The sequence below is a fragment of the Mus caroli genome, unplaced genomic scaffold (assembly GCF_978045245.1).
Source record: "Mus caroli unplaced genomic scaffold, Mus_caroli_1 scaffold_15, whole genome shotgun sequence".
NCBI classification, from domain to species: domain Eukaryota; kingdom Metazoa; phylum Chordata; class Mammalia; order Rodentia; family Muridae; genus Mus; species Mus caroli.
Genome location: NW_028227270.1, coordinates 9,719,391 through 9,729,584, shown reverse-complemented (window position 1 = coordinate 9,729,584; position 10,194 = coordinate 9,719,391). Strand labels below are relative to the sequence as shown.

General features: G+C 42.6%; 1 protein-coding gene across 1 annotated transcript; it reads right to left on the bottom strand.

The window, feature by feature from the left end:
- Positions 1-5,139: 5,139 nt before the first annotated feature.
- Positions 5,140-8,448, bottom strand: Setd9 (SET domain containing 9). The gene is given in 6 exon segments (XM_021179943.2): positions 5,140-5,294; positions 5,515-5,664; positions 6,759-6,785; positions 6,788-6,958; positions 6,961-7,064; positions 8,285-8,448. Coding segments are annotated over 6 exon segments (771 nt in total).
- Positions 8,449-10,194: the final 1,746 nt, after the last annotated feature.

Below are 10,194 nucleotides of genomic sequence, written 5' to 3'. Positions count from 1 at the left end.
TGTTACTGTTTATTAAAAGAATTGAGTTTGAAAGCATAAAAAATCTGCTTTGCAATCGTATGAAGAAAAACAATGCCTTTTATCACGTGTTAATAAGCACAATTCTTCGAGCAAACGGTGATGAATTCTTTGTTTCTTTCATTTGCCGCAATATTTTCATATGAACAAACCAAAAATCCATGGTGAGCAGTGGCGATGTCGGCTGGCCCATCCTGTGCGTCCAGGGCACTCGGAGGATGTGGGCGTGGACGAGTGTGACCTGGTGCTGTGACTGGAGCAATACTTTACTTTCGTCACGTGTGCTTTGCCGTGCTATGCCGCCGGCCTTTTAATGTTTAGTTTTCCTCTTGTCATGGTCAACTGCTGAATTTACTTGAAGGATGTAGAATACTATTTAAAAAAAAAAAAAACACACAAAAAAACCCTAAAGTCTGTACAATGAGGTCACAGAATTGTGCAATCATTTCCTTTTTAATTTTTAAAATTGAAGGTCACAAATATTTGAGATCAGACCTAATAGAGTAGCAGTACTATTTAATTTAACCAAAGTCTAGTAAATACTTCAACTTTGAATGTAAACTAACAAGCCCGACCACCAAGGAGATTGTCTGCCCAGAGTTTCAAAGCACATTGTCTACGAATGGAAATTGAAATAATTTATAAAATATTGACATTACTATGTTTTTTAAAAAGTTCCTAATTTTTTCACTAAAAGGAGGGAAACTATTAGTTTTATTGTTAAATATGGTAGATATTAATATTCCTCTTAGATGACCAGTGATTGCAATTGTCCCAGTTTGAACTAAGTACCCTGTGAGTATGAGGAACTAGTGACAATCAGAACAAGTTTTAGTATCCAGTGTTGAAGAGGAAGTTGCTATTGTTGCATTGATTTTAATATTTGTACATAAACACTGATTTCTGAGCATTATTTTGTATTTGTTGTACTTTAATACCTGGTGTACAGCTCCAGAAATAAAAATCTGGGAATCTGTTTTCCTGGGTCGTGTGACTATTTTCCAAAAACCAGTCTTTTTTTTTTTTTTCTTTTTTTTTTTTGGTTTTTCGAGACAGGGTTTTTCTCTCTCTGTGTATCCCTGGCTGCCCTGGAACTCACTTTGTAGACCAAGCTGGCCTTGAACCCAGAAATTCGCCTGCCTCTGCCTCCCGAGTGCTGGGATTAAAGGCGTGCACCACCACGCCTGGCTTAAAACCAGTCTCAAGCTCTATCTGATATGTAGATATTCAGCTTGAGAGACATACATAATACTTCTTAAATCTCCTCTACTAGGTTTTGATCTCTAATCATTCTAACAATTCCCAAAGTTCCTCACTTAGTTCAGCAAGCAGTTATTGAATTATCTGTTCCAAGCAATCCTCGGCAGCTGTCTTTTTGGGAAGGCAGAGAACGGGAATATGATTAGACATCAGGACTGAGCAGGCTGGTATCTTTTCATAATCCCATTGCCTCTAGTCATTCCTAAGCCTTGATTTGATCTGATTTTTTCCTAACTGGAGATCTTTGTTTAAATCCCAGCATTCTGGCTTCCCATTTTAATATCTGCATACGATAATTTTAAAACTGCACACGATAGTCGGTTTTTTAAAAGCAAGATAAGAGTAAAAATGTTCATCCTTGGCTCTCCTTGCTTGTCTAGAACCACATCCCTCCATTCCCAAACCTGCCTTCCCGTGACATGTCTGTGTGGGCACAAACACAGGAGCCCGACTAGTACTCCACAGCCTGGTGTGAGAGCCTTGTTACACTCCAGGCTTTGAGGGAGGGAGAAGTGGGGAACAGAAATGTCTCTGACAGCTAGGACATTACATTCCTGGAGGACTTCCTCATGTCTGTTCCTAGTTGTACTATAACATGAGTCTTGAGGTCTTTGGTGCTGTAGAGAAAATGGGGTGTAAACCAGGACAGTCGGGTGGGAAAGGGGGCTAGGGTTGTATCAATCAAGCCTCAGCAAGAGGACAGGCTCCTAGGCAGTCTGGAGAGAGGAGTCTGCAGGTTGAGAAGAGAGGATCTGAAATGTGAAGGAATTCTAAGGATGTGTCCAGAAATTACTTTTAAAAAGTACCCTTGGCCAGAGTTGGTGGCACACACCTTTAAGCCCAGCACCTGGAAGGCAGAAGGATCTCTTGAGATTCAGTTTGAGACCAGCCTGGTCTACAGAGGAAGTTCCAGGAGAACCAGGACACCTTCACCACAGAAACAGGAGAGGAACAGGTGTTCCTGCCGCCAACCTTGTCCTTCAGTATTCCCACAGTAAAATAACCTCTCTCACTCCTTTACTCTCCCCCATTTCCCATGTTCAAGTGGATAGGGGGAAGAGGATAACCTATATCCAGTTGGAACAAGGAAAAACCTGCCCTGAAGAAAGCCAATCCACTTGGTGATACAGTCTGTAAAGGGCAGTAGTGGGAAAAGAAAGCCAATTTAAATCGCAATAGAGGAGGCAAACAAAGCTAGTGAGGTCGCTGTGACAGTGGTCAAAATCTGATCCTGCAGTTCCCCTAAGGATGGGAGGGCTAAGTAAATGATGTCACCCTACCCAAGCTTGGAGCATGAGTCGGGTGGATGGATCAAAGGAACCATTAACAGTAAAACTCTGGGACCAAGGGCAGCTGGGCTGGTTTCATAGTTCACCTCTTAAGTATAATCATTTTGTCAACCCTAGGCTGGCATCTCTGCAGAAAGCTGAGCCTGCAGAAGATGGGTGGTGTGAGCTACGGGTGTACTCAGTCCAGTGGGTGGAGAAAGGTTAGGAGTATTGTCAATGGAATGCTCTTCCACAGAGACGAGACAGCAACAGACGTTTCTGCCACCAGGCCTGTCCTTTTAGTACTATTCCCTCGCTAAAGCAATCCCTACAGCCCTCTCAACACTCTGGTCCCCAAGTGAACAGAGGAAGGGGGATGATGAACCCATGAATACTTCTAAATGACAATGATACCAATTTACTCATGGCAACACCAAAGACAATTGCTGGGGCTGGAGAGAGAGCTCAGAGCATTTTGTGGCTTGTCGAGACTCAGTTTCTCGCACCCATGCCAGGCACACTGGGTGACACACCTGCTCCAAAGTCACCAGACCCTCTTCTGGTCTCCAGCAGGAACTTGCACACACAAAAATAAAATCTAAAAGAATTGCTAATGCTTGGTTAAAATTCACAAACAACTTTATAAAAGAAAACATGAGGGCTGGCAAGATGGCTCAGCGGTTAAGAGCACTGACTGCTCTGCCAGAGGTCCTGAGTTCAATTCCCAGCAACCAAATGGTGGCTTGCAACCATCTGTAACAATTCTGGTGTATCTGAAGATAGCTATAGTGTACTCATATACATTAAATAAATAAAATTTAAAAAAAAAACATGAAATGACATGTTTTAATAAATGTATGAAGACCAATTAAAAATTGGAATTGTATTATAAATTTGAAATTGAGATGAAGCAAATTTCATTTACCTTGAAATTGGGGCACATATATAACATCAACAAACATAAAAAAAATTTTAAAAAAAGCCGGGCGTGGTGGCGCACGCCTTTAATCCCAGCACTCGGGAGGCAGAGGCAGGCGGATTTCTGAGTTCGAGGCCAGCCTGGTCTACAAAGTGAGTTCCAGGACAGCCAGAGCTATACAGAGAAACCCTGTCTCGAAAAACCAAAAAAACAACAACAACAAAAACAAACAAACAAACAAACAAAAATTTAAAAAAAAAAAAAGAAATACTTACTCCGGTTAAGTCTTAAAAACATTTGCTCTGTAGGAACTCAAAGAAGTGACCAGCAAACAAAACCCCTGAATATTTGTAGTGAGCACAATAGCTACTTAGAAAATCTGGCTTTTTTAAAAACACAAAGCCAATTCTGGAAATCCAGCCTGGAGTCTCCACCATACCAAACAAGTGCTCTGTCATGGAGCCACCTCCGGTCCATCAAGTTTTTACTAAAAAGAAAAAGGTGCTCCTAGGCCAGGTGTGGTGGTGCATGCCTTTAATCCCAGCACTTGGGAGGCAGAGGCAGGCGGATTTCTGAGTTTGAGGCCAGCCTGGTCTACAAAGTGAGTTCCAGGACAGCCAGGGCTACACAGAGAAACCCTGTCTCGAAAAAGAAAACAGGTGCTCCACATTCTTTAAAGACTTTTCTTAGAAATTTTATTTTTCAAGTAGTGTAACGTAGGAGACCAGACACGTTGATTTAAAAGACTAACCTTTGTCGAAACTGCAGGAAATGTTTGGGAAATTTGTTTCAGTTCTCTAGGGAAAACTGTAGGCATACCAAATTCCTGAGAGCAGACAGACCTTAGTGGCTCTGTCTAGGAACAGGCACGTTTTAGAGGAAAAAGCCATAGCACAGGGTGAGAGTAAAAAACACCAATGAATTATATTTAACGTATGGCTTTGCTATAAACTGTTGGAACATACTCAAAATATTACTGATATTTAGTAAAATAAAAATTTAAAATATGCCGGGAGTGGTGGCACACACCTTTAATCCCAGCACTTGGGAAGCAGAGGCAGGTGGATTTCTGAGTTTGAGGCCAGCCTGGTCTACACAGTGAGTTCCAGGACAGCCAGGGCTACACAGAGAAACCCTGTCTTAAAAAACAAACAAAAAATTTTTTTTAAATACTAAGTATAAGTGTTTAGATTACACATAAACCTAGGTAGTAAACACGCATGCTTCATCTCTACTTGCTCAAGACAGGGTCTTCTTACGTAGCCCATGGTGAACTTGAACTCTGATCCTCCTGGCTCAGCCTTCCAGTGATGGAATAAGCCATACACCACCATGCTTGGCTTCATCGTTTTCTTTTAAAATATTAGGAACTAAGGGTTCCAGTCATTCAGTTAGATAAAGGAGCCAGGCCTGCTCCTGTAACTGTAAATGTAGCCAGGTAGGTAATCAGGGTTTTGCCAGTGAGAAACTCAAGCCAATAAATGGATGACTTACAAACTTAGCAATACTGAGAAAGGGGATACTAGTTGAGTGGTTAATATGTAAAGCTATATTTCAACACGGATAAAATAATCAAATCATTTAAAATTTCTAAAATAATCATTATTGAAAGATAATGTTTCTCAGCCGGTTACAGTCACTCAAGGTCTGTTACCCAACTGGCTTTGTGCTCAGTCACATGACAAAGAACAATTCGCCACTGTTGTACCTCCCGTCAAAAGCCCAGGCAGGCCAACTTACATACTGTCCTATAACCAGAGGACTGTGAATTTCTGATATTAACCATGTACTGCCATTCATTCTTAAAGAGCCAGGTTGATCTCTCTTGTCTCAAGAAGAGTTGAGGGCATTAGCTAAGAGGGCATTCTGTTGTATGCTAAAGAATCCAAAACCACAAAATGAACCCTACAAGTGCGATTTCTTTTCAGAAGGTTTTGTCTACCAGTCAGGCAACTACATTCACATAGCAGCCTTTTAAATGGATTGTGTTTAAAGTATAAATGCTTAAGCCACAATCACTATGGCAAATATAGTTCTACATCCTATGACTGAGGTTGCATATGGATATTTATTGCCTGAGTACAATTTTTGATATTCCTTTGTCATATCCATCAATGAGGACCCCATCCAGGCGTCTAAAACTAAATCAGTTTCCAGTGGAGTGAAAAAAGATCGGGTCATACTTATGATATGCTGCACCTATTATACAACACGACAAAGGCACAGAAGCAACATGTGAAACTAAACTACCCCGATAAGGACAATCTTACTTATAAGCCTAAATAGAAGTCTGTTTTAATCCCTCCATCTTTACGAATAACTCATTAGTTATTAGCATAAAATAATGAGTTTATTATGATACTTTAATACATGTTCTTTCATCTTCTTAAACAATTTATTTCCAGTCTAGAATATCATGTTTTTGTTTTTGTTTCTACTTCTTCTTCTTCTTCTTCTTTTTTTTTTTTTTTTTCTGAGACAGGGTTTCTCTGTGTAGCCCTGGCTGTCCTGGAACTCACTCTGTAGACCAGGCTGGCCTCAAACTCAGAAATCCGCCTGCCTCTGCCTCCCGAGTGCTGGGATTAAAATGTCATGTTTTTGAAAGACTTTTCTCTTAATAGAGTTTGTTCCTAACAGATGATGAAGCACAGAACCAGCAGACCATAGAGGAGGCAGAATCTAAATTTTAATGATAATATGAACAACATTCTTTAGACTCAGTTTTACAAAGTTTTATACACATATATATCCACACACATATATTTATTTAGTCTAATTTGATATCCCTTGGGTATTATTTTTAAAGTGTATTTTGCTAATGACTAGTATAGAAGATTTATGTGAGAACAAATGAATCTGACCTTCATGCTGTTTTTTCTATAACTGGTAAAGAAGAAAAGAAGAAAATGAATATATATTGGGAAAGTCTCATGACCAAAGAGATGGTCTTTAAAAATGCATTTATTGGGATGGAGAGATGGCTCAGCAGTTAAGAGCACTGACTGCTCTTCCAAAGGCTCTGAGTTCAAATCCTAGCAACTACATGGTGGCTCACAACCATCTGTAATGAGATCTGATGCTCTCTTCTGGGGTGTCTGAAGTCAGGTACAATGTACTTACATATAAATGCAATTATCCCATCAAACATTATAGCATACTTTAACAGACAATTTAATTTATAAGGTTAACTATGAGATTAAAAGTCTGAAAACTTGGGTTTCAAATTCAAATCTTTATTTACTCTGACTACAGAGCTAGACCAGCAATCTTTGGCAATACTAACAGCTTTTTACCAGGATACATAGATTCTGTTCCTTTCATATCAATCCTTCAGTGACAAGACAAATCTTCCTGTAGACACCTAAACCCAAGGTCATACAATGAATGTCTTCTGGTTTAAAGACATTTTGCTGTTGATAGCCATTTTCAAACAGTTTCACCTTTTGATGCTGAACTCTCAGGTGTTGATATTTTGACTCAACTGGTTCTGGAGGCACAAGAAATTTGATGGTTTACTATGGTCATTTAAAAATAGAGCCTGGGAAACCTTTGGTAACGTTCCTAGAACAACTTCACTTGTAATAATTTTATCTTTGGGTCTTTTGCAATGTATTAAAGAATCTGAAAGTTTCTGTTTCCTATCCAGCAATTGACTAAAGTTCTGGATGATTTCTGGGTTATTGCCCTTAATGAACTAAGCTATGCTAAACGGAGACCCTAGAAGAAGCAATTCTTTGGGAGAGCTCAAAGTTCTCTAAGCCCCAACAATGAGCATCCAAGTAGCCAGTCATCAACATGCAGGGTTTTTTTCTGCAAAGAAACTTAGGCATGGAAATGCTAGGGAACTTGCCCGAGGCACTAAAGCTGTAAACGGAAAGATCAGAAGCAGACACGTAGCTCAGCTTTCCCTCGAACCATTCAATAGCTACTTGAATGTTTTCAAATAAGAATCTTCGTAAACACTTTTTCCCATAGGCGTGTTCTTTTCAAAGGCAAACTTAAGCCAAATTCATATCCCTTGTCATATAGTCTCTCCCGGGAGTGGTAATTTCTTCTTTGACTATATCACTCTTACTTCCAGAACTTTTTTTTTTTTTTTATCGAACTGTTGTTTCTGAACAAAAAGGATGAAACTTTCTCTTGACAATTCTAAGGTAACGCTGCACCCGAATTCACGTCTCTGTAGTGTGAAGCTTCGGGGAGGCGCTTGTGTCTGTCTCACTTTCAGCTGAGTCTTCCACTGCATAGACTGCAGATCAGCAGCACGCTCACAAACGCCAGCCGTCACAGCCCACGGCGACCCTCCCCGAGCAATCCATGGTTTTCTGCTCTTTTCTACGCGTTAATGAGAATAAACCTTGACTTTTCCGAGGAAGTTCAAACACCTAGGTCCGGGCTGAGGAAAGGCCACACCCCCACTTTGTAAGTTTCTATTTGCTCCTCCGCAGCCTCGTAAGGGCGGAGTTACGAAAGGAAAAAAAGCGCGCGCGCGTGAGACCCAGCAGCGCGGCGCACACTGGGAAAGGGGACAGAGGTCCCGCCCCGGTAAGGTGGGCATCTGCGGTACCGAGTAGCCCCAACCCCCTCGGCGACCCTCAGCCTCAGGGCTCCACCTACTCTGGGCTCCACCCACCTCAGGCTCCTCCTCCTAGGCCCGCCCGCCGCAGAACTTTGGCTGCCCCGGGCTCCACCCACCCCAGGCTCCTCCTCCTAGGCCCGCCCACTGCAGAACTTTGGAAGCCCCCAGGCTCCACCCACCTCAGGTTCCGCCCCCAAGGCTCGCTCGAGTCAGCCCCGGGCATCCCCAAGCTTCACGTACTTCAGGCTCCGCCTCCGCGGCCCGCCCGCCTCAGCCCATTGGCTGGGCGTCACAGCTTTGGCAGCAGTGAGGGCTGCGTGACGTCGTGAGGTCCTGCCATTCCGTCCTCTCACTCCGGGTTGTAGGTGAGGCTCATCACACTCTGGGGGACCAAGCGGCGCCATCGCCCCCCCCCCCCACCCCCGCACCCTGCAGGCTGCTCTGTGGTGCAGCGACGAGGAAGGCGTGGAAGAATCCTCGCCCCGCCCAGTTAAGGGAGGAGCCGGGCTGCGCTGTCCCGCCCTCCGGGCCTCCGCCCAGGGCGTCCCACACTGCGAGGCTCCTGCAGCCCGGGCGCGCAGAGCTGGAGCATCCTGCTCTCGCTGTGCGTTTGCGCTCTCATGGGTACAACGATCTTGGTTGTGCGCCAAGAGTCACTGGATTTCATGGCATCCTGGCCTCTAGGAACGCTCCCTGGGCGTGGGCCGCTTGGTTTCTTTCCCAGGGTTGTGCCTGCTGCTTGTAACGTCTGTCCTCAGCCTCTGCTTAGCCCCTACTCTCATGGGCTCCACTCAGCTGAACTCTTCTCGGCCAAATTCCAACCTTAGCCTGGACCTCAGGCGCTTCTAAGAGCGAGCGAACCCATTCAAAGAGGCACACACACACACTGATTTAGTTTATGTGTATTAGTGATTTACCTGCATGTATATATGTGCACCTTGTGGGTATCTGGTGTCCACGGTGTCCGCTGGAACTGGATAAATGGTTGTGAGCTACCACGTGGATGTTGGGAACAGAATCCCAAGGTAGCTGCATGAGTGTTCTTAACCACCGAGTAACTAAAGTGATTTGTGAATATATAGACATAAGAACAAAATGCCCTGTTTGCACTTCATTCTCCTAAACAGCCAAAGGCAAGATTACCAGACAAAATGCTTTCTTAAGGAGCTTTTTAAGGTATAGCATATGATATTTCATAGTGGTGTATGATAAACCACACACACTTAAAGTGAACAATTTGATAAATCTTTTGCCCATACACTAATTAATCAAAATTAAGATTGTAAATGTACCCCTCATTTTCAAAATCCTGTTAGAACCTTTCTTTAACCATTCTCATGTATTCTTTTATTCCCAGTCCCCAAGTGACCATTAAGCTTTCTGTCATTGGATTAATTTGATCATGTTATCCTTTATATTACTGGGTTCTTTTGGTAAGATATTTAAAGAAAACTTGCGTATGCATTATGAGAGATATGGGTCTATAATCTTGTGTTTGATGTTATTTTATCCAGTTTTGGATAAATACTGGCCTCATGGAAGGTGAAATGGAAGCCATTTCTCCATGGCTGATATTTGAAAGAACTTTAATAACTCACTCAATGCACAGGGGCAGCACCCATGTGTATCAATAGGTCAGGTGTCCACACGACAGATTCTGGGACTTTGGTTTCTTTTTAAAAGGAAAAAAAGACCCACAGAAATATTTTAAGAATGTGTTTTGGAGGCTGGAGAGATGGCTTGGCAGTTAAGAGCACTGACTGCTCTTCCAGAGGTCCTGAGTTCAACTCCCAGCAACCACATGGTGGCTCACAATCATCTGTAATGGGGATCCGATGCCCTCTTCTGGTGTGTCTGAGAATAGCTATAGTGTACTCACATACATGAAATAAAAAAAAAATAAATCTAAAAACAACAACCCCAAAAGAATGTGTTTTTGTTTTAATTCCAGGCCTGCTTTGACCTGTCAGAATCAGCTGGTCATGATTTGCCTCATGCTCTAGCAAAAGCCTGGTTTTGCCAGCTGCAGATAGTTTCTGCGATTGTGTGACATTTGGAATTCTGGGAACTTTTCTGAGGGTATATAAATGTGAGGGCCTTGTGGTGGTTTGAATATGCTTGACCTAGGGAGTGGCACTATTCGGAAGTAT